The sequence below is a fragment of the Nipponia nippon genome, unplaced genomic scaffold (genome assembly GCF_047370975.1).
Source record: "Nipponia nippon isolate SJK-2023a ecotype South Korea unplaced genomic scaffold, ASM4737097v1 scaffold_3, whole genome shotgun sequence".
Classification (NCBI taxonomy): Eukaryota; Metazoa; Chordata; class Aves; order Pelecaniformes; family Threskiornithidae; genus Nipponia; species Nipponia nippon.
Genome location: NW_028262347.1, coordinates 84,869,470 through 84,894,622, shown reverse-complemented (window position 1 = coordinate 84,894,622; position 25,153 = coordinate 84,869,470). Strand labels below are relative to the sequence as shown.

Below are 25,153 nucleotides of genomic sequence, written 5' to 3'. Positions count from 1 at the left end.
TATATAAATTAGTTTATTTTCATTTAGATATAAAAGTTATAAATACAATTCATGTAAAACAGTGTCTGATAAAGGAGCACTGAATCAGTTCATGTTTCTGCATAATTTGACTGAGACCCAGAGGCCCTGACCCTGCTAGGATCATTTGATGTCAACAAATACCTTGAAGAGCCACTGCTGACAAGCCTAACTGAAAGGGCGAGTAAAGGGATGCTGCTGTGGCCTTCTGTGCACAGAGAAAATAATCTTGAATCGGAAATTAGCATTCTACCTTCAGGTCACCCCAAACTAACATAAGGCAGTTTCTTTCACACAGTCCTAGTCAGAAAAATAGGTAATAGTCAGACAGGTACCACACTGACTTAGTTTTTCTGGATGGGTAGAGGGAACGCAGAGCCATCAGCGAAGAACTCAGAAGAGCACAACTGGAAAACACTGCCAGGTCTTGTCCCCAGCCTGATGAGCAGGAAGTACATGAAGGCACAAAAGAGATCCATGGTTCAAGTTCTCTTCGCTGACGGCTCTGCTGCTAAGATCATCTCAAGACAATGGCTTACCAGCTAATGTTCTCAGCATCAATTCATAATTTACAGTATATACAGAGTTTACACATGATTACCATCATTTTTTTTCCTGGCAATATCAGAAAGTGTCTTCACAAAGTTTCATTATTTTGAAAGAGCAAGTGATATCTACCACTGCAAAGACTCCACAGACCGAAAGCAATAAATCTGGCTCTTTGAAGCTTGAAACAGAGTTAGTCTGCTGACAATATCCAAAGCTGGAGAACACCTATTCTTGTCTCCATAGAGGGACAGAGTTTTCCAGGATCGTCATGAATATGCATAATGGCCATGAAACAGGCAAGACAGTAATTGTTCTCTGCTTTAGTACACAGCAGATGTGTACACTATGAGGCTTACATGTCACAGTGTGCAGCAATTCACTGTGATGAATCAAGGCCGTATGAATCAAGACGCATTCCATGCTGTGACCTACAGTCTCCATATTGTACATCCAGCATTAAAAATGGAACACTGGAAGGACACATTGCTAAGCCCTGTGATACATTTATTATTTTTTTTAAAGCTTACTGATGCCTTTGAAAACACCTGTAAACTCCTTTTGAGGTAACTACTTCTTATAATCAGGTTAAAATTTTTATATAAAATGTACTTTAATATGTCATGACTTGAGATAATCTCACGTTTAAAAAAATGAAATCAGTCACTAACTTATTCCTAAAAACGTAGCAAATTTTATGAACAATGGACAAATTAAAAAATATTTCGTATCAGCTTACAGTCTAGATTCAATCAATTAGAACACGGCTTTTCAGGAATACTACTGTATATTGTTACAATACTACCTTCTGCCAAATTCAGTCAGATTCTATCATCTATTCAGTCTCATTTTTCACATGGTTAAGAATAACAGGAACAGCAATGGATATAATATCACCAACTAAAAAGGGAGCGTTTGAGATTTTGATTTGTTCTTTATTTGGTAAAAAGACTGTCAAGGGATATGGAACAATTAGAATAATGAAAGGGAACTGGACTATCAGCCTTAACAGAGAATCATCCCACAGAGTAAGAGAAAAGTGTTTTATTAGAGCCAATGTCTCATTCCAGCTCTGTATTTTTTGAATATTACCTACGGTTGCACAGAGCCATGACCTGAATCCTTCCGTGTCTGACTGTTGTAACAGACAGCAAAGTGCTACACAGGACAAAAGAGAACACATGCCAATAACTGTCCTCCTTTTTTTCTGAATTAATCTGTTTTAAATAATTGGAATTAATCTACAGATCAGTAGCATCATCTCCAGAGGCACTGTGGAAGTTCCAAGATATATGAACACTAAACCATTATTTTTCTAATCCTAGCTGCAAGGGCTTCCAATTAGTGGGCTACATTCCTTAGCCTGCTCTCATGCGGCATCTGTTACAAGGATTCTAAAAGCAGAATCAACATCGACGACACCACCCATCCCGTATTTCTTATTCCCATCACCCATATTTCTTGTTCTTCCACAATGCATACAAAGACTGCTCAGTCTTGGGACAGTCTCCTAAGATGGTCTACTGTCAACTACCATAATGCTCTGAGGCCTGGTATTTGCTTTCTAATAAGCCTGCAGACGTCTGTCCTCCAGTTCCCTTCCATCCCCAATGTGCTTTTCATTACTCCACCTGGAACTCTTACAACAAGATGCAGGGATGGGAGCAAGTTCCATGTTTCAAGTCTGTTGTCTCTCATTCACAGGCCAATTTACTATCAAAGCTGGAGAGTCCAATAGCAAAGGCCTGAAGAGCACAGAGAGGATAATTATAGTCCAGAGTAAACACATCTTCTGCTACACGACCAAACTGCATCACGATGTAGTCAGCTGGGGAGAAAAGAAAGATTCAGAGATGAGCAATTTCACAGCGAGGCAAAGAAAAAAACCCAAACAACCACAAACAAAAAACCACACACGTCTAGCAGTCCCAAATATATGCGGATGGTGTATCCATCCTTTCTCACCAGAGTGGCCTTGAAATCTGTTCTCTAGAGTGACAGTGTTATTCTAGAGATTACCTTTCTTAGAACCAAAGCTTAAACCACTCTTTTGCTGGGCTGAAGGTGCCATATTAATCCTTTCCTTTCAGCAAGCTTGCGTTTGCCCCCTCTTTTGCTGCAGCTATGGACAGCAGTCTCTGCACCCACTCCAGAAAAAGGGAGGCCTTATATAATTTTCTTCAGAGCCGAAAAGTTCCCAGTAATCCTGAGCTGAATTCCTCCACCCAGTCTCCCTTCTTCAGGAAGAGTGTCCTATTCCTCCCAAACCTCATTAAATAAATTGGGTTCTCCCTGTTTGAATAAGCCCCCCACACTCTCCACCAGACTCTTACGGTCATTGTCATGGACAATCTGGAAGTTCTTCACTGAGGCCTGAGTGACTCTCCCATGGAAGTTCAAAACATAGGACTGAGTATCATCGTTCCAGACTGGAGCCTTGTTGTGCAACTCAATGAGGTTCTCTAAATTTTTGTTTTGCCATTTTGACAGCAGACTCTCGTGTTCCTGTTCAGAAGAAAGAAATATATTTATCAGATTTGGAATGGTTCTGCTTTTGAGTACGGCCTCTCTCATGTGTGTGCACTCTGTCACTTGAAGGTCATTCCCTGTTCAGTGAAATGCAATGACAGCACTTAAACTCAGTCCTACCAAAAATTTCCTGCAAGTACCAGGAAGATATTTTCCAACCGTTCCTTTCCACTCAATAAGCTATCACCGTATTTCCACCCAAACCAGAAAAAAAGAGTGAGAGAGAAGGAAGTGTGTGTACAGGAAAGGAAGCAATTCACATCCCACAGATGACTGCCATCCTGCTGGCAGGAATCCTTTCTGAGTCTCATAAGCTTTCTCTGATCCTGTTGGATCCAACTTCCACTTCTAACATTCTAAACTTTGAAACAAAAGAAAATAATCTACAATTAACTGCACAGTGCCAGGCCCTGGGGTGCTTTAGTAGAAAGTGCAAAGGCTGCAGTGGGCTGTAAGCATGCCTTAAGTAGGTTAAATGTCATCCTATTGGGTCTAATAAGTGATGCACAATATGAAAAAGAGAGAAATAAGAACACAAAGATACAAAAAGGAGGTAAAACAGCACATTAAATTTGACAAACAGAATGAATTACAAGGAGCTGCAAATACTAGTGAGTGAAACACATGATATCTATTTAATTTTAAAAGTTCTGCAACAAATAAAATCCAAACTGAAATAATATATGCTAAAACCCCCAAGCAAAAGAATCCAAACTGAAGTTACTTAATGGGAAAAAATGATCAGAAAACAACATGTTGTAGAGGTCTGACTGATATGGCTATAGTGACTGTTTTAGTATCGTATACAGATATGACAGTGGATTTTTGAAGATAACTGAAATAAAACTTACTGTTCAGTTTAAACTAGTTACTTTATGTCTTTATTTTTATCTTTATTTACTTTTTTAAAGATGCAAAAAGAACCTTGAGAATTGACACCAATGAAGAGCATTTAGATGTAATTTTTCCTGCTTTAAAGTGGGGGCAGTACTGCTTAATTGAAGCAACGCACTACAGAGAAGGAAGACCAAAACAGAGTGAAACCCCTATGCTGAAAGCTTTGCCAACTTTTCAGAACAGCTTTCTGTTTCAGCCTTGTCTGCTGTCGGTACACTTGCCTGCTAGCAAAACAGTTGGGAAAACAGGGGAGAAGAATAAAGGCAGGGCCATGGAATCATTACTGTACTGACGGAGGAAAGGGCAATACCAATTGAAAGATGATGAATAAATGACCACCTCCAGACACAATTTTCCTGCCCATTCACAAAAATAAACCTCTTTTCCAGGCTCTCGTGACTCTGAATTTCCACTCTTGAAGATTTTTTTCTCTGACCTCAACAAATACACTCTTGTCCTACTTGTATCTACTCACAACATTGGCTGCAAATACCATTTTCTAGCTTAAAGCACTGACCATGTCTTTCAATGGGCACCTGTCCTTTTTGCCTTTTGGTCTTCTATCACACCAAACGTAAAACCCACATTAAGAGAACTGAACGATTTTCATCATACACCTTAATATACCTTCAGATACACTTCTGTAAGCTTTTAGCTGTAATGTACTCCATACATATGAGAAATCCTCACTAAATAGTCATCAGAAAACTCCATCCTTCTCCTCATGCTACTTTCTCTTTAAAGAATCCTCCTTTTCTGTGATTCCTACAAAGAGACTGACAACATTCTGACCAAAAATGTATTTACTCTCTTGCTACTACACCAGATTACCACCTTACCTATGTATTAGCTATCTGTTGTAATTCACATACTGGGTAAGAACGTAAACTCCTGGGAGAATCAAGTTCTGTGTTCATCCAACTCTCAGCACCACAGGGTCCCACCCCTGAGGAGGGGTTGTAGGTGCAGCAGCAACAACACATGCTAGCCATTGCAATAGCTAAGTAAATAATATTTAGGTTGACCAAAGGACAAGTAAGGATACAAACACTATTCAGAAGGCTACAAATTAGGTAAAAGGCAAGAACAAATTAATCAACACCTTTACGCTACATTGTATTTACTCTCCATGAGACTTGCTAAAGCCCTGGGTATTAACAACCTTGCTCTAAAATCCCTGATTGTCGTAACACCCAGACCTCTACAAGAAAGTTTTAACCTATTCCTCCAATCTGAAACATGACCAAACTCCATAACTCACATTTCGTGGACGGATTGGAATTCGCTTATGATTCATATTCATTCCTGGAATGATCACTGACATTTTTCTGGGACCCTTGAATCCTAATACATTGGTTTCCTGAAAGACAAGGAAAGACATTATTTTCAGTAAATGAGATACTCCATCTCAAAGAGGGAAAGACAACAAAACTGAACTTCAATCCACATTTACATTGTTTTTTAGAGATTTGCTAGCTACAACTGTAGTAGCAGTTATCTAATTGCAACTGTGTTTAATCACTGAGAATAGTTTCCTCTCCCATTTTGAGAACTGCATTAAAAGACATACCTAATTTAGAGTGCATATGTTATCCTAATGAAACATTTATAACAAAATCAGACAAGTGCAATTTCCAGGCATAAGTTCTTGCATCTGAGGCAAAAACATGATAAAATCTTGCTAGTGAACAAGCCTTAAGTATGATAAAAGGTAAATATCTTTGACCTGAGTCTATGTTATCTATATATCACCATTTAGGCTAAAATGTTCCTGAAGAATGAGTGACATTCTTCTTTAGGTGCTGTTATTTGTGTTTAAGAGCATACCTACACTTTTCTCTCAAATCATGCTCTTTTATAAATGATTAAGAACAGACACAGAAGGCAAAGTATTCAGCATCTGTCCAAGCTTCATTCTTAAGACAAGCAGATTTTTCCAGAGTACCGCAGGAGACTGCTCCAAGTGGATTGAGTATAAAAAGCAAAGGAAAAAAGTCTTGGCATTCTCAAACCATCCATTTAATAATGTCAACCAAAATCCAAGGGTCCATTTAAAGTGTTCCGTAACAATGTCAGTGATAACCTTTAAAATTCCCAAAGACCAATTAAAAAGCCAGAATCTTTTAGAAGTACTGAACTGATTGACAGAAGTGATACAGCTTTTCCTAATATGCTAGTGCATTTTGCAGACACAGAACAAAGGTCTTTGGAATTGCAACCTCTATTATTTCACTTCAGAAAATCTAGGGGCACATATGAGAATGAGGGTACTGGTTTTATTAATAAATAAACTTTATGAACTTCTTGTAGGTAAAAGTTCAGAAATCTGGAAAGTTGACTTTATATTATCTGCTGCACTTATTTTAACACCTTGCTGTGTACAATTAGCTAGGGAACTGAAGAATACTGTATACAAAGAAAATATCCAGTGATATTCTGTAACCAGGCTAGTACTGGAATTATCACACCAATTTTTTTCCCAAGTTGATCCCATTAAGATCGACAGCAAAAAAATCAAGATGATGCTCCAGGAGGCTAATGCACCTTTAAATTTCTGCTGCTGTACCTGTGATAAAAGTAAAAATCCTTCCACTTGACTCGCCATCATTTTGTAAACAACCTCAATTTTTACTAAAACTTTAGGACTGGAATATGAAACAATGTGATGTGAGAACCCTCACATAATTCTAGAGTGTCCACAAGTGCCTCCTTGCTCTGAAGCCTAGACCGAGGCAATCCGCAAGACCAGAAGAAGAAAACTTCTCTAGGACAGAGCTAGCGAATCACAATTTCCCCTGGAACCATAACCTTACCAACAACAAGCTGCTACTGAAATACTAGCATCTCCTTCCTATCCACCAAAATATTAAAAAAAAAAATAAAAAAAAAATTCCACCAAAAGTCCACCTTTGGTTCTGCAAAAAATAACTCTACTTTACAGGGTACTCCCAGTTCCTTCTTAGTGTCCACTAGATACCAGCTGAGCAAGAGGCAGTTCATGCTGTGGCTGGCTCCCTGTAAAGGAGCTGCTGAGTGGCCACATGCCAAATGATAGGCCAGGTAAGAAGGTCATCAGGATGGTAGTTTGGGTCTCTCTCCCTCCCCTGGCATTGATTTTTTTTTTTTTTCCCCCCCATGAAACTTGGAAGAACTTATTTTTGAGGCCTCTGCACTTTGTTGTATCTGGTTGAAATTGGTCAGTTGGTTCCAAAGTTAAGTGGGGGAAGCTGCCAGACAGCATGATTTTGTAAGCCTTGTTTCCTCAGCAACCAGGCGACAAAAAAGAAAGGGGCAAAAGGGGAGAGGCGCTACTTACATAACAAATAGCTGCAAGCTCCTGTCTGGTATGAGCCTTTTCCACTAGACCTTGTGCCTTGACTGGGCTAACTCCATGGTCATAGACCGTAAATTTAGTTCCCATGAGGTTTGACCTAATGTCAGGTTATAGAAAGACAGAGAAAGAGAGAGGCGTCAGTATAAAGTTTTGTCATCTTCTGAAAGTATTTGTACAGCACAGTGAAAACACACATCTCTTGCCATCTGAATCTTCCTATTGCTCAGTAAGGAGCTTCCACGAAGTGCCCATGGTGAACTCGGCTTGTAACCTATCCTGGAAAAGCATCAAGCCAGAATTCCTTCTCCGAATTGCCACAGTGAATGGTAATGCTGAAGAAAGGTTGTCAAGCCAGGTGAATATAGATTACACTAAGCAGGATGATACAAGTTCGTTCTCTCTGAATTGATACCAGATTGCTGTTCATAACTGCAACTCAACTAAAATGAAAATCCAGTCTCTCCTGTCTGTAGTTTTCATCTGTGGTTCTCACCTGAGTTTTCCAATGAAACTTTCCCCTTCCCGAGATAAATCAGTTGGGTCAACTGATATGAGGTAATTGGATGTTTTGCTCTTTTTTCGTTTTCTCCCTGCCAGAAGGAATGTCTGGAAATACAAAACTTTGATCAAGACTGGAGCTTTGTAAGAATGCAGAGGCATTGCTAGGCATTGTTATCCAAACTGTTATCTCTCCATTTCCCACATCCATTCCCCTTCTTGTTCTGTGCCGTTTCTGTCTTCTGTTTTGTTACTGTCTCCACAATTTTGATCTCTTCCACAAGTGCACACCCTGAAATCCTATTCCTCCAATCATCTCACTCAGCAGTCTAGATTTAATGCAACTGTTCTTTCTAGTCTTCCCTTTTCTTCTGGAGCAGCTCAGTCTCCCTGCTCCTCTTTATCCTTGACATTTTTATACTTTTTAAATTTTCTCTTTCATTGCGCTATGGCTTTTAAACCTGTTAATTCCCTCCTTAGTGCCTTGGCCAAATATAAGCTGTCCTCATCTGCATGCTGGCTCTTCTCAGCTTCTGGTTTCTTACCAGAAGCTCTCCCTTACACCAAAAATATTCTGTGGTAGGAGTACAGATAGCCAAGATACTGTGTGCTGCTTCCAATACCTTTCTGTTGTCATCCCTTTCCAGATGCATGTAATAAGTAGGGAAGAGGCCCCGGTCCATTCCCTTCTTATCTCTAGTGATTCGACACTTGACTGTAATACCACGGGGTGCAGGGCGTAATGCAAAATCCTCCAAGTTTTCTACTTCTCCCAGCTGTGCATCTGCCTGAGGGGATGGACTACAGGAAGCACCTGTTTCCTGTGGGAAGAACCATCATATTAGCAAATTAATATCAGATCAGAGGCTCTGGTATTCCCCAAGAAAAGAAAGGTCTGCTGAAACAGAAGATCTCAGGTCTCAAGAAGATATTTGGCAAAGAGAAGTTAACTGAGAGACCACCTGTGTTTCTCTGAAGAAAGTGGCTGAAGACTTTTACTCTGAGGAAAGACTAGCCCTCCAAGGGGAGAGGAGAAAAGTACCCATTAACCAGAGATGAGTGAATTACTAGGAAGGGGAAAATAGGATGAGACACTGTAAATGTTCTAAGCAAAGAGTCTCTCTGCTTTTAGAACTTCAAACACTTTATGGGAAATAAGGCAGCGTGATAAGCTGGACTGATGGATGCTGCAGTAAGACAAGCTGGGATTTTTGTGACTGAAATGAGCACTGAGATTATGTTGGTTCAGAACAGTAACAGAAACAGAGTAAGCTGATGGTGGAACCATCTCAACTAAATGCTGGAAGAACCTTAGAACACTGTACAGTCAGGATGCAAGTTATGGTCACCAAAGGAACTGGAATTCTAATGGAAATCTGGTATAGATCATTAAAAGTCATTTTTTTCTTAGAGGTAGCTGAATCCTGTGAATTGTAGAACTCTGGTTTATCCCCAATTTCCAGGTACAGCCAGTAGGAAGTCTGAGTGAATACACACAGAGACACACACACAGAGACTTGAAATTCACTAGTGGCTCTCACCCCTCCCCTCCTCCAGCAGCCCCCACCCCGTATCTCCAGCAGTTGGCACACATAGCCCAGTCTCCCAGGCAGCTAACCCCAGACCTCTTGTACTACTCACCCAACTAGCATAGCACAACATACACACAGTCACCTCACAAATATACTCACACTGGTCTTTTGAGTAGTACCATGGACTTTTAAGGCTGTCCAGCATCCATGCCCAAACTCTATGCCCTTTATCTGGTCACTAGCTCAGCCCCTGGGTCTTCCTGATGCTGGTCTCTTCCAACTCACTGACTAGTCCAGCATATAGTTTGTCAGCATATGCATGTATCTATCTCTCTCACACACAAACACACACACATGAGAACACATTCACACAGGAAATAGTTAAAAACGGAGTTTTAGAAGATGGTAGGACACGCTGCAGTAATCAGCCACAAGGCTTGGCCAGACAAGCATACTGTCTTGCAGCGTTTACATGTATCTGGTGCCTTTTACTCCCTTTAGTCCGTGTTTTCCCATGCTTATTACTCCCTGATTCACCTTGACCCCTTTCTTTTCCCTCTTGAGTCCCTTCCCCTAAACACTCCATAAGAAGTTTTGTCCAATCCCAGAATTCTCTGTTCCATCCCAAAATTCTGTTCCCCCTTGCATCCCACAATAAATGCTATAGACCTTCAGGCAATGATCCCTCTTATGTTTGCATGGCATTTCAGAGTTTCTCCAATCATCTTGGTGGATTTTACACCAGAGACAATGGCCTAATCTGTCTCCTTTGAGGATCATAGGAATAGCTGGTTCATTGTGTTCCCATCTTCACTGATTAGGCTACTTGAGTTCCTCCACCCACCATTGTTCCTTTGATCATTACTAGGTCTTTGTCAACTCAATGCCTCTTCAGTCAGATAACCTGACAATCGTGACCTTCCTCTGCCTTCAGGGATTAATATGCTAGCTACTGTAGTTGCAACTACTATATTTTAACCTCAAGGGTTAAAAGGGGTTAGTACTAAAATCAAGCTTAAGGGGTTAGTGCTAAATTAGCTCAAGGGGTTAGTACTAAAATCAAGCATATGCCCAGCCCTTATCAGAAATGGATTTCAAGACACTTACTGCAAAAGATTTCTCGCTGGTTGCAGAACTAGGCCTCTCAGATTCAGGATATGGTGAATGAGATGCTGGTCTCTTACTAGCTTCTTCTTCTTCTGTGTCCTCATCAAAATTCAAACTGCCTGAAATTCCTGTCAGAATAGAGGATCAAGCAGGTAACCTCTGAAAGAAGGTGTCATGAGTTCATGGTATCACTAATTCGTATATTACTCTCGCATAACTATTCTGCTCTCGTTCTTCTAATTAATTTCTGTTATTTCAACTGCTGATTTTCTTCATGTGCTATATTGCTTCCCAAGCCTTGTAATTCAAACCCCTAGTGACATTTTGCAGCTGTCACTGTGCAGGTGATTAAGCAGCTGTCAGGCTTTTATTAATATATATTTTACATGATATTACATGATGTAACATATTGCTTAGTATATGCTGTCATTGAATTAATTTTGCCTATTTTCACACAAAAAAGCCCTCCATGTCTTAAGAACAAAAAGAGGAAATCCAGATCAATATGCTGACACCAATCCTGTAAGTCAGACTCTGTACAGTGTACCTCCTTTACCATTTCCCCTTAGTCTTATACATACTGAAATGGAGTACGACAATTTTTCAGTAAGAGCCCCTCCTATTCTTATACCAGTAGCAATAACTCAGGTCTCATGAATACTACTAATGATTTGATTTTTAAAACGGAAGTGCAGACTGAGTAGTTCCAGGACTTATTTATTTAATCTTAATCTAAGCACAGTTATGTTGAGATGACTAACTAAAATAACTCTGGATAAAGACCTTTATAAAGAGCTTCCGTACACATCACTGGTGTTTCCTTCCACTTGGAACTGCATCATCTTGTTCTGTGATTCCATTCTTTAATTTGGCTGTAGAATGGAAAGCACATAAAGCACTATAGAAAAATTAACACACTCAGCCTGCTAAGCTGAATTATTTTCCGAGAGCCAATATTATAACAGGGCTCCAACACGGCACTGCATAGAAGGGGCACTGCTGGAAGTTCTTTGTCTCAGATGAAAAAGAAAAATGTAGTCTTAACAACCTGTCAGTAGACTTCCCAAAGCACATTTGGAAGGAGGAAAGGCGTTAACCCTAGTACTCTGGCCAATTTCAGAATTCACTGTTTATATTCTACCTCCACTACTTTCCCCTGAAGTTTCTGGATATTCTCTCCTGCTTCCTTTCCTAACTCTTGTGTAATGTTGCTATCCATGGTAAGCAGCTGTTGCATCTGACAACTGAATGGAAGTATTTCTACGTATGGTAGTACCTTAATACATAAAGTGTACTGGAAACATTCTGGGAGACAGGCTCTGCAAAATAAAACGAAGCTGTGTAACATATTAAACACTACCCATTATTTTGCTGCAAAATGCTTAGGCTGCATGCAACAAAAAAGGTTTCTTGTGGTACTGTCAGCAACATAAGATACTTGGCAGACAGAGATGGACACTCCACTGGGAAACTATTCAATAGGATATAACTATTGGATATGAAACTCTAAACCTGTTGATTGTGACAGTGAAATTACGGCATTTACTCGTTATAGAGGGTTCTGCTGCTGTGAAAATATTCAAACATCGTATCCAGATATAATATATCTGGAATAAAAATACCCTGAACTTTAGCAAAATGTGAAGTATAGCATTTTGTCATCAACATCCTTGGAAAGGCCAGAAATTATAAACCTTTGATAAAGCTTTAAAACATAACTGGTATGTTCCAATTAATATCAGAAAAAGGAACTGCAGTTCTACATTTCTACATGCTGGAGAATCTACTAGCTCTGCATTTAAAAGTAATATCCTACAGACACTTTTTTCATGATTCCTCATATTTTTTAGTTTTTTTTAATGTACTGAAAAAAAGTTATAAGAAGCAGAAGAGCCTGAAAAAAAACCTTTGCCCATTATCAACTCTTACCTCGTTTCTGTAAGATTTCTTGCAGATCTGGCTTGCCTGCTGTGTCTGTTAGAGCCTCTCCATCATTTTCGTGATCTGCATTGTCTTCTGTTTTGGAAGATCCAGCAGAGGGAGTTTGGAGCTTGGTCCCCAAACCTTGCATTTCTGATTTCAGGAAAGCAGCTGGTCCATCAATGCCTGCAGGCCAAAATGAAACAGAATGCTAAAGTCTATTTTTTACCACTAAAGACGCATTCCAGGATGGTGGTTCTTTTCATCTTCCCTTGCTCAAGCATCCCTTTAAAGTACTGATGTATACTTGTTCAACTTTTGTCAGAAGACTTGGGAGGAGTCAGGCTTGACTGGGACAGACTGCCTATATCAGACAGACTTTAAACATATCGGGCATCAGTTTCTCCATTTATAACTATAGTGATTGCATCAACTTTTTTACAAGGGCTTAAGCAATTAAAATGAGTTGCATTCGTCATGAACATTGATATCCTTCAGTTTATTTATGGGCAAATAGTCTATTTTCTTTTCTTTCAGGTTCCTTGTTTGCTCCTGTGCCAATAACTGAGTGCACTACAGTGAACATCACAAATCAATTTGATGATAACAATATCTACAGCCACAGGCAGAAAAAACTGTAAATGGTTGCCCTCTATCTTTTTGGTAGAAATGAAATTTCCACGTTTAAACATGCAACACAGCTGTGCACTGCACTTCATAATTGCCGGAGACGTCTTGATGTCAGGGTCTGGCATAATACTTAATACACGTTTGTGTAGCACACAATATGTAAGTGTAGTTCCAGCTTTGGATTTCTTGCTTCCCCACTGTTTTCCTTCTTAAAAATTTACTGCTTTATCTAGTCACCAGATTTCTGACATGTTTACTGCTGTTATCACTTCTTAGTAGGATTGGTTTGAACTGAGGAAGCTTCAGAACTATGGAAGCTAGTGAGGGAGCCGTTAGTTTTCATTTTTCTTTCTTGTAGTTTCAGTCCTACTGAAGTTTCCTAACTTAGAAGTTATATAAATCTTTTCTCTCACTCTCTTTTTGACTTAAAAGTGTCTTTTAACAGAAGCTTTCTCCCACCTGATTTTAGACACATAAATGCTACCATCCACATCACCACTCTCCTCCCCATTCTATGATCCTGAAAGACATCTGGAGAACAAGAAAAACATTCAACAGATAGGGGATAACATAGTTCCAAATGTAATCTTCAAACCAGGTAACACTGGTTTGTTTGGTTTTTTAAAATTCTACCCTAATTCCCTATTAATGTAATGGTGATATTATAACATCCTGCAATAGCATGCAGCATCCTCAAAGCCTTAGGATGTGTCCGGTTATTTTTTTGATAGGCTGGTGGGATCCTGGCTCTCATAAACTACTTCCTGACACATCCACTGGAATGTAAGGGTTTCCTCGCTGCTCTTTTTTCCTCCCTGTGCCATGGAAGTCTTAAGGCTTTCACTACTGTATTTCTTTTCACTCCTAACAGAATGGTCACTATTTTACTGTAATGTTTTGAGACCGCTGAGTTATTGCTTTTGGCTCTGATACCACTTTGTGCTTGTGACTTTCTGGACCACAACAGCTTGTTTGTCATGTTTCAGTTGTCTCCCTGAAGCCCACAGAAAACAATAGGTAAAAAGCAGCAAGAATCTTATTCAGTATTCATAAGACTTTTGTTTTGCTCGTCTACTTTATCCTCCAGTCACACGCAATCTTGAGATGGAGTATACTGTGATACCATGAAGGAAAATACAGGCAGCCACTAATGGATTATTTCCTTTTCTTTATCCTACACCTTCAGAAGACTCTCTTGCTTTGGATTTGCATCTCCCTACCTATATAGAAGTTCCTGACCCATTTCTATAGTTCTTCTTAGCCTAACACAAGGGAGAGATTACTCAAAGGCACATGAAGATTCTCAGCTGTCACAAAATTCAAGGTAAGGTTTTTGTTTGTTTTTACAGTTCAGTATTGCTCAACCATACTGTACTACAATTCTACTTTTGTACATAGAAAGGTGTGTAATCAATCTTGTTTATCACTTGTCACAGCAATGTAGGTGCCCATCTGTGACATAAAATGCATGCACCGGCATTTTGGGGAACATTATTGCAATCAGGTTGGTTGCCTACCATGTAACATAACATCACTGTGGAAAGTGGTAGGAGTTTCTACTAAAGGAGTCTGCTCCTCACACCCTTTGGGCTTTGACCTGCGCAGCTTTGCCTCAGGATTTGGTTGTACCATCAAGGGATCAAGACGTTTCTTCTTCTGCTTCTTCTCTAGAAGAGCTCTCTGCGAAATAAAGAAAAAGCATGAAATAAGGATGAGTAACCACATCCAGAGAGGCAGAAACCATGCCTCAGCCACTGGCAATGACATGTCACTGATCAGGATCTCCAGTAAACTTGAAATACTCTTGTAATCTCTTATAAAAATCCTAGACACAGATATCACTGTGTCTTTGGAGTGAGACATTGCCTTTGATTCTCCATCACTGGTTCATGGGTGAGGTGGATACCTGCTTATTTTCTGATCTATCCTGGGACCATCAGCAGGTAATTTTAACTCCTTTCATCCAGTCTAAACTGCAGCAATCCTTAATATAAATAGACAAATTCAGCAGTCATTTATAATCCAATATGAAACATTTCACAAAGTAAATGTTATAATATAGCACGTTCATGCAATTCTATTACTCCATGCACCCTACTTGCTTAAGCTGACAGAGCAGACAAAACAGCTCACAAGGACTCTCCTCTCTTTCCACTGCAGTTATGATTGGACTAAACATTCAATCATTCAGGACAACAACTTCCTGTGCATACAGGGAATGTATAATTTTTCTTCCCCGTTTTGTACAATTAAGCGAACTTTGTATTAAGAGAACTATCCCCAAGACTATCTGAAAATGCCAGAGTAAAGATGAAAGCCCTTGCCCTATGCATTATATGGCAATTAAGTCTTTTACTGTATTAGCATAACATTTCTAAAAATCCCTAATCAGGATTCACTCTGCCACTGCAGTTATAAATGCTGTCACAATGCAGCAAAAGCAAGTCAGGACTTGCAAAGGAAAAGGTTTTTGTTTTAAAAGCTATCATCTTACAGGAAGAACTCAAAACAAATAGTTCCCAGAAACCAATGTTGAGAGATAAGACTGGCGGGAGGGGGGAAAATTGATCTACCTTCCAAAATTCTTCCATGTAATTCAGGATTGAAAGGAAAGAATGGTAAATCCAAATGTTAAAAAATAAAACATTACTTTTCCAAGATACATATACATTTGATGTTTATGATTTCCTACTAAATGAGGATAGAAACAACTTTTAGACTTAAATTAAGGCAAATGAGGACACTGCACCATTTTAAAGACAGCCACGCTTAATCCTTAAAAGTTAAGGCAATGCACAAAGAAGGAAAAACCATATTCTAATAGTCTGTAATGTACCACCGTGCAAATGATGTGCAAGCCCCTTACTGTAGATGCAGTTTGTCCATGCCCATTTCTTAGGTACCTGAACACGCCGTGAAAGTTGTTCTTGATGACAGAAATACTTTCTGCATCAAATTCTTTTCAGTCTCCAAGGATCCATCAGATAAACAGTACCAGCAATTCAGTTCACTTGAGACACAGACATCTTTGGAACTCTTTCCTCTCCTGTTATAATTTTCTTTTTCTTGTTGGTTCTTTCCTCTCCTGTTAGGCTTTTTATTTCAAGTGAGGTTAGTTTCTCAGGCAACCTCTCCCTGAGGAATTCCAACACAACTCAGCCCTTGGTCATTTATTCTTTCTGCTTTTCAAGCACTTCTTAAAAAAAACCCAAAAAACAAAAAAATACCCCAAAACCACACAATGCCAAAAAAAACCCAAAACAAAAAACAGCAACAAAAAAAACCCCAAAACAAACCGACCTTTTTTATTTAAACTCATAATTACACTTGGAAGACTGGACTGCAATAGACATAGTGTTTGTTACTGCAGAATTATTTGCAAGGATTGTCCTGCAGGGCAAATATTACATAGAATTCCAAAGAGATTATCACATTGGTCTAGAAGAAGAAAAGAAAAATAAGCAGTAGAAGTCAAATTCTTAGAAAACGCTAATTACAGATAATTTTTTTTTCCTAGAAAGGTAGTGAGACCCTCAAGAAGAATTTACATTGGTTTGTGTTGTTTGTTTTTTAAATTAATGCTGAAGAGAAGCAAAAAAAATCATGATAGCTTATAAATCTCTAATAGTTTAAACAAAAGGAGAGAGGGAAAACAAGAATCAAAGCATTAACTCAGAATAAGGATATGAGGAAAACCGTTGCCAAGGCTTCTCTACCTGACAAATAGACAGCCAAGAAAAAAATAAAACAGACACATCCTAAAGGCAGTAAGAAAGTACACAGCTACTGCTAGAATGGGAAATTGAATTTGGGAACAATATACGATATAATAACTTTCAGAGCTACTTAACTGATTATTCTATTAGATGAGCTTTTTCAAACATTTCACTGCTCACCAGCCTAAAAATTTTTTTTTTCTTATTACAGTACATTCTGTTTCATCAAAGAGTTTCTAGGACTCACCAATCCAATGGGATCATATTGGTTTATATTGAAACATACACTTTACTGTTGGTAGATGTGACCTTCTTAGAATCATAGAATCGTTTAGGTTGGAAAAGACCTTTAAGATCATCGAGTCCAACCGTTAACCCAGCACTGCCAAGCCCACCACTAAACCATGTCCTCAAGCACCACATCTACCCATCTTTTAAATACCTCCAGGGATGGGGACTCAACCACTTCCCTGGGCAGCCTGTTCCAGTGCCTGACCACCCTACTATTTCTTCTTGCAAGAACTTCAGGATAATCAAAGTGACAAAACTTGATAGTAACTTAATGTGTTTTAAAAAGGCTTCTCTCTACTACTGTGCTTATTGAGATGGAAAAAATCCACAAGCCCACTGACAGAAGAGGTAGTAGCAGTTCATTTTCTCTACATCAGGGGGCAGACCAGCCTTACCTTCAGTACTATGTATTCTCAGACTTACTCCACTAAGATGAAGTAGAAAAAAGGAAACTGTATTTTGTTTCATTTTGTCTACTAACTAGCCTTTTCCTCCAGCTCTGTGTTACAGTAAAAATTCATATAATATTACAACAAAAAATTTAGATAGTTCATGAACAGGACACCAGAACACATAACCCATTAAACAGTAGATACAGATTATCACAATTTGTTCAGGATTTTGTGAACTCCGTGTATTAAATACTTTCAGAAACATTTTCCTTGCATCACAGAAAAGCATAACATCAGAATACAGGATGATTAAAGGATCACAAACCACCAACTCTGGTTCTAATGAGTTTCCAACAAGCTAAGAAGTCAGATGTGTCAGATGAATATATCCTAGCAGACTAACAAGAGAACTAGTTTAGTATTCTTTCTACAACTGTGATGAACAGAAAGATGGTATACAGGAAGGTTCTAACCACTCCACCCTTGAAGGTGCAATAATACCATACTACATATTATTTGGCATGGTCCTACCTTAGTAGGCCATGTGGGATGGATCCTAGCTCGGAAACATCCTCTCCACTCTTCCAGCTCCTCCTTAGTTCATGCTGAGGCAGCAGTGACAATGCTAATGATGATGGCATTAATGAAACTTCGTGTCAAAAGTACCGTTCCAGGTGCATGCAGAAATATGCCTTCAGCTTCACGCCCTCCACCCGCAGGGAGATGGCAGCATTGCACTTTGAGCTGCAGGTGCCTCAAGAGACACGGGAACACCTTCTACTGCTGGGGAAGTAAGCACTGCCTGAGCAGCCACACACTCTCTCCTCAAGGAAAAGGCAGTAGTCTAGATAAAAGCATCCTGGCACGCAGAGCTGGCCGACAGATGGAACTTGATGTCATGCATTATTATAAATAATATTTTACTGCAATTACAGGGTTTCCAAACCCATCATAAAGACAGATGACAGGCATATGTCTTTGCTGTGGCAAATGCTTATTCCAGATTCTCTGTATGGCCAAAGGTTCTAAACATGATCCTGCTGGACTAAAACATTTTGCATTTTTTTCATCCCAATTCCTATAAATGTTCAGGACACGTTAGTCAAGCAGGGTATCAGCTACAACCAGCAACGAGTCCATCATGTCTGATAGTGATCTCCTATTGACCTCTATTTCTTCAGCAGGCATGGTACTATCCATGTAAAAGTTAAAAGTAGACTTTAAAAGTTAATATTAAAACCTAAATATACAATCCTAAATTAGAGACTATTAACATTTCTCAACAAATCTCATTTACAAGGAGTGGGGGTGGTGTGAAATATATTTTAGTGAAATTTTCTAGCTGTTGATTTTGCAGATGATTGCAATCTCAACCAAATCCAAGAAAGCCTGAAACAAAATTGCAAAAGGGTATGAAACTCACCTCTTCATGATTCAAGTGACAGCTGCTCTGAGGGAATTCCACCCAGCCCAGCAGCTTTGTTTTGTTAGAACAGCAATGCATCCCCATGGCAAGATCTGAAACTAGGCATACATTGACCATAGTGCCTAGCACTAAGAGCCAGTGATTACTACCAGCTTATGACCCAAGACAACAGTCCTAAAACAGACACTGAGGTTCATCACCAGACCATCCTTAGTTTTGGAACTTCTTACTGAGTGGCATTTGGCACTAAATGCTCTTTTACTGATTACTTGAACTAATGCTTTCTTTTTTTAAAAAAAAAAAAAGAAAAAAAGTGTTACTGGATAGCCTACAGGTAAAAGGATTATCCTAGCTTCCATAAATATGACCAAAGATAAATTTTACTCCTTGACTCTGAAGTGTTTTAGGTAAGTGTCTATATACACAGATAAAGTTAGTAATAAATCCACTGTCTGAAGTCAAAGCTAAGCAAACTCAGACTAGAAATAATGAACAAGTTCTGGTAAAGAGGGTTACTATCACTGCAACAGTTCCCTGAAGACTGTTATGTCTGGACTTAAAGATCCTCAGCTGAGAGAGCGAGCTTTTCTAAAAAAGACACTTTAACTTGAACACAGATTAATTTAATTCAAGACAGTCATTTGTAGTCCATGTGAAATGGCCAGACAGAGAATCATAATAATCTAATATCTTCTAATCTATCTATAAGCAGTTAAAATTTCACAGAGGAAGAATATTAAGGATGCATACTTTATTGTTTTGAAGAATATGGTGATGTAAGCATCCAGCAAACAGCACTTTAAAAACTGAGACCTATAACCTAATATTTGACAAATGCTTGGCTGTAAATGTTTTCTTTGTAGGAAACAAAAAAAAGTCAAAAGATGCTGGAAATCTTTCTCAATAGCAGTGTTAAGAAGATCTTTCTATAGCTTGGGGAAACTTTTTCTTTTCCTTTGATCCTTAAAATGGATGATTCCCTGCAGTCTTCCTCTCTTTTGATTCATTCCTGTGTTGTGGTGACTCAATCCCAATTAAATGAAAGGACATATGAAAAATAAATGTATCAAAGACATCAAGCCTACAAGCCATAGCAAGGTTGACTTAAACTAACAAAAGCCATGAAAATCTTTAAAGAAAAATGTTAGCCATGAGTTCTTGTTTGTATTCTTTAGACCAAGCATTTTTAGCACTTCACTCCCATTTCTCAAGTCTCTACATGGCTAAAGTTTGTTTTCCTGTACTTATTTTTACCACCTTCAGCACTATCATTTACCTGATTCTCTAGTTTCAGCTGTCGTAATTTCATGCTTTCATCCTCAAAGATGCTGGGAAAGGAAAAGAAACAAATTAATTATTGCTAGTAAATAATTTGCATTGTAAGAGCACAGGATATTCACAGACTGCAACTTCACCATCAAGACTTTAAAACAACTGTAAGACATAATTTCTATCCCACGAGAACACCAAATTGTGAGGCATTAAAAAATAAAACATACTTCATATTCTGTCATAAATAGTACCAAACTGTAGTTTAATCACCTTAGTAAACTGTTCTGAAAACATTTGGTAAGCAAAAAAAGGCTTCATTACTGATGGACGGATTATGAGCCACTACTGAGGTGGGCTATGAGACAATTTATATCTGAAGGCTTAACACAGTTCAAACCAATTCAGTAAAGTCCCTGCTCCTTCATAAAATACCTAACTCCAAATTAACTCAGAATTTTAGGTTGTGTCTTGGAGTCAAACCTACACCATTTTCTCCTCCTGGCAGACTTCCCAGAACTACTGTTAATACCTGACAGAATCTGTATTTGCAACACCTGATATTAATTCCTAGAGATGAAAAAAATAAGTATTTCACTATTTAAGTGTTTTATAGATAACTTTCATAAGAATTCTAGTTTTTCGTTCTGAGCTGTGTTCCACATAGACTTCCCATTTCCTTTTGTACAATAATGAGTTATTACATAAAGGACAATTTAGAGCAGTTAACCTTGCAAAGGGGAAAGGTTAATTGACAAGTAAGCACATATTCTGCCTACCACAGTTGTGCACTTTCCTACTACATGGCTTTGACAAAGACCTGTCTGGAAGTGAGAAAGCATCAGGAAGAAGATACTTAATACAGGAAACAGACAAACGTTAGATATTTTATTGATGGCATGCAGAAAAGCAGGGCTAGCCAAAATTTCGATTTAAACAGGAAATTCTCTGTCTGGTCTAGGTATGGGGAAATGTCTATGCAGAAGTCACAAGCTGGTAGACAGTGCTGAATACAACCCTAACAAGGAAAACTGGAGAGAGGGAGAGAGACAGGGAGAGAGGTGGGGTGGGGTTTCTGCAAAACACATGCCATGGAAATTGGATCATAGCATATAGAGCTAACAAGAGGAGAAAGGGCTGAGAGTCCTCTTAACCCCTAGTAAATCCACATTTGACTCAACTTCCAGCCAAGCAGACAACAGATCAGAGGTCCTTACAGACAGACTACCCTAGCCAACACAGGCCCTGGTCTGGAAGGCTGAAATGTGCAGAAAAAAAAGTTTTGTATACGCATCTCATATATAAGCGTTTATATACTCTAAAATTGATGCTTACTGCCCAACTAATGGTATTTTAAAGCAAGTTACCACTGCCATTGTTTTTTACTTTGCAGTTTTCCTTATTTCTATAATTTTTTTCTAATGTATTTCAAGTATCATCACATAATGGGTCCAGGACCTTGAAAACACCTTGCTTCTAAAAACTGATGTTACTCCTCACATGGACCAGTGATACATAGGACCTTGGATTCAAAGGGAATGGAGTGCCTGGAAAAATTATTGTCTTTCTTGAAGGGGGATGGAGAGCTATTGCGTGTCCGCACAGCAACAGTTACAGTAATACACTCGTCTCCACCTGAAAACATCCACAATTTAAGAAAGAAACATGAAGAGACGTATCTACTGAGTGCAGCAAGATATACATTACTTGCCACATGACACATGCCACATCATAAAGTTAAAATTTGACATGCTTTTTATTTAAAGCATAGGATGGAAAAGGCCATCTTTGGCAAACTGCTTGAAGGCTCCAGTTAAAATATTCATGACCAAAAAAAAGGGGGGGGGGGGGGGGAATGTTCCTTTTCTTTCCCTATGCCTACTGACTTAAGAAATGGATGATATTTGTTAACTGCAGTCAAGTGTTTGTTATAAAGCAATCTGTGTAGCTCTGATCAATATTAGATTTATGGACACATTCTTATACAATTAAAGAGAAGTACAAGGTGTCCTGTGTAGAGACAAGTTACTGTCTGTGGTTTTGTTGCTTTTCCTAATAGAAAATGCATTCCCAACAATTTGAGTATCTTCTTCAGAAAATAAAAAGAAATTAAAACACTACCACTTTTGGAAATAAATTTTCAGGTTTTCCTTTTTACCTGGAAGATGGCAAAATGCTGAAATATTAGGACTTGCATAAGCGCCTTGTGGAAATCCTCAATGAAAATTATTTATTTTGTATTTTTAAATTATTTTCTAGCCACACTGGAATAAAGTTACGTAAAATCAAAGACAGGTCTGAAGACTGTTGGAACAGGACCATAATGCAGACTACATGATGCCTCACCTCCAACTGCTTAACTGCGACTCAAACATGGTTGAAATACATAACGATGCTAACATGTCACAGAGCTTGGTAAAGCAAAAGATAACAAGAGTGTTCTCTTTTACAATTTACTGTTAAACACAGACAAAAATCACCTCGTAGCAGGCCAAAAACTGAAAGCAGCCATCAATCCTTCCCATTATAAAGCGCAAGGATTCATACAAGGAGCAAAATAAAAAGAAACAAAGTCAAGAGCACTGTGGCACTGTAAACAGTAGCTGAAAAAAAAAATTTACACTATTCTTATTTACTCCTCCTGCAACCTTCCTTCCAGCACTTGGTCATCATGAAAGTATAACATAATAACTAGACAAAAAAGAGCTTCCCACACATACACACACTTCAAACTTTTTCCTACCCACCACAGCGGCGTTGGTGTTGTTACAGACCTTACAGGAAAAGGCTGTGCCAGAGTCACTCCCACAGCTCACCACTAAGCAATGCAAGTAGTGTGCTAATACAGCTGCAGGCTTCAAACACGAATCCTCCTTCAGATGGACTGACTACACAGACCAGTACAACTAAGTGCTCTTCGGACACACCCATGCAAAACCACTATGCTCTTCACTATGCTTTTCTATTTGAAGGGTTTACGTACAATAAGAGGAATTAAATATCCAGTAGGAACAGGAAAAATAAGCAGCATTTCCATAGCTACAACACAGTTCAAAACAGGAAAAAAAAAACCACACCACCAAACCAGTTGCCCATTTACCTTTGATAAATAAGAACTGAAAATACTCAAGTAGCCTGTCATGATCTCCCTCTTTCCATCTGCTGCAGAAGAGCAGACTACACGAGACCCTGCCCACCAACTCCTCTTCTACATTTACCAGAATCCACTAGCTCTCCTACTAAAGCTGCATGACGGGTAGCAGACATATGCCACAGAGAAAGGAAAAATGACCCAGAATGTAACACATAAGTGAATACTAATGATTATCCAGGATACAGAGTAAAAATGAGAGTGGGAAAGCAACTATTTAACAAAACCACTCAATTAAGAAGATACAACAGCATGTCTGAGTGTGGGAGAAGACGGCGAGACATTAAGGGGTTCACAGACCCATTCCTCCTCACAGATCCATTTCCAGATTCAACGTAGCCCAACATGAAGCAAAGTGTTTTATTTTTAACTGATACCACCTCAAATTCCTGCTGAAATCAGAATTAGCCTTGTTTTCATATCATAAGCAGAAATTAAAGTGTTGCAATAGGAATATGAATGACAAATTTATTATAGATGTGTTTATTTGGTCTTTCCTAACCATTTTCAGAATATCAAACTAACCACAATGAAGAGATAACTCACAAGTTATTTAACAGATATTCATATATGCAATTAAGGCTTCATTTTTATGCAGTTTATTTTAATTTCTGTGAAAAAGGCACACTACATCTATTGACAGTTCTTTCAGAATGGACATAGTATTTTTCAATAAGACACTGCAATTTTGGAATTACAAACTATGTTGTAAAGCATACATATGGCTAGACAGAGTTAACACTCTTGTTTTCATTGCAACTTCTCTGTGTTCCTGAATATATTATGCTTAAAAACTCCAAAATAGTTACGTTCAAAGCACTTGGCAATAATTACCATTGAATCAGCCAAACACAAACTCACAGTATAATGCAACCCTGAGACTACTGAAATACCCTGATATTAAAGCAGGAGAACATAGAAAATAGGGCAGGAAAGCAATCCATTGGTCTGAAAATGGTCTTTCCATTCTGTCCGGGGTCCACACAAGAGAAAAGATTCTGAAGAGCTGAAAAGGGTTCAGCAGAAAGCTGAACAAATCGACCAAGGACTGGAAAATCTACCTCTTAGCAAGATTTGAATGCATCTTATAGTTTATCCAAGAGAAAATTAATCAATACCTTCCACTGTATTCCATGCATTTGAAGCCACAAAGGACTATTGATACGAGAGGAGAAGACACCAAAATCTAGTCGTGCCTAAGTGAAGCTAAACAAATTCAGACTGCAAATAAAATTTTTATTTAATGCTGTGACTAATTAACCATTGGGGTACATCATGGAGCCACAGGAAGCGCAGCCTGTAGAGAGAAAATATTCTACACGATCCAGAATTCACTGGAAAGACAGATTTGAAATATGTTAAACAAAGGAAAAAAAACTCATTGTAGTTTTTCCTGCATTCAACAAAATAGGTACATTCCTCCTACGTCCACTAAAGAAAAACTCTACTCAGTTTTTCCTCCTAAACAAGCAATGCAGCAAGGCCTTGCAGATTCAAAAGTTTCCCAGATAGCTAAAGCTATTCTATAATTCAAGTAGTTATGGGTTTGATAAATAACAAGTAACGTTCTCTGGCCTCTTTTCAGCAGAAGGTCAGACCAGCTGACAGAAACAGACCCCACCTCAACTTCAAAAGAAAATCTGACCCAAGAGAAGGAAAGATAGCTTGTTTTCCTTTTTAACTGTTCTAAGCTTCTTTAGAGCATATATTAGCACTGTATATGCACTGAATTCTTGGTGAGAGAAATTCAGGAAGTATCACCTGTTTGTGCACAGCTCTAGGGAAGATACTAAAAATTCAGATACTCCGTAGTTTGGCAGAGAGATTCAGGGAAAGTGCCCAGCAGAAACTTTTAGCTCATTTTAAAGTGAACTAGATTTTGAGTTTACTGCACCTT

General features: G+C 38.7%; 1 protein-coding gene across 2 annotated transcripts in view; it reads right to left on the bottom strand.

The window, feature by feature from the left end:
• Positions 1-84: 84 nt before the first annotated feature.
• TULP3 (TUB like protein 3) overlaps positions 85-25,153 on the bottom strand; it is a 35,273-nt gene continuing 10,204 nt past the window's right edge. The window contains exons 2-11 of one of the 2 annotated variants that reach the window (XM_087767198.1): positions 20,113-20,164; positions 14,529-14,691; positions 12,391-12,567; positions 10,462-10,589; positions 8,446-8,643; positions 7,818-7,930; positions 7,307-7,421; positions 5,252-5,350; positions 2,898-3,069; positions 85-2,392 (exon numbers count right to left, since the gene is read on the bottom strand). In XM_087767198.1, the coding sequence (XP_087623324.1) occupies positions 2,259-2,392; positions 2,898-3,069; positions 5,252-5,350; positions 7,307-7,421; positions 7,818-7,930; positions 8,446-8,643; positions 10,462-10,589; positions 12,391-12,567; positions 14,529-14,691; positions 20,113-20,164 (1,351 nt within the window). In that variant the 3' untranslated portion in view covers positions 85-2,258. The remainder of the gene's footprint in view (positions 2,393-2,897; positions 3,070-5,251; positions 5,351-7,306; positions 7,422-7,817; positions 7,931-8,445; positions 8,644-10,461; positions 10,590-12,390; positions 12,568-14,528; positions 14,692-20,112; positions 20,165-25,153) is intronic. The other variant, XM_087767199.1, reaches the window with a different exon arrangement.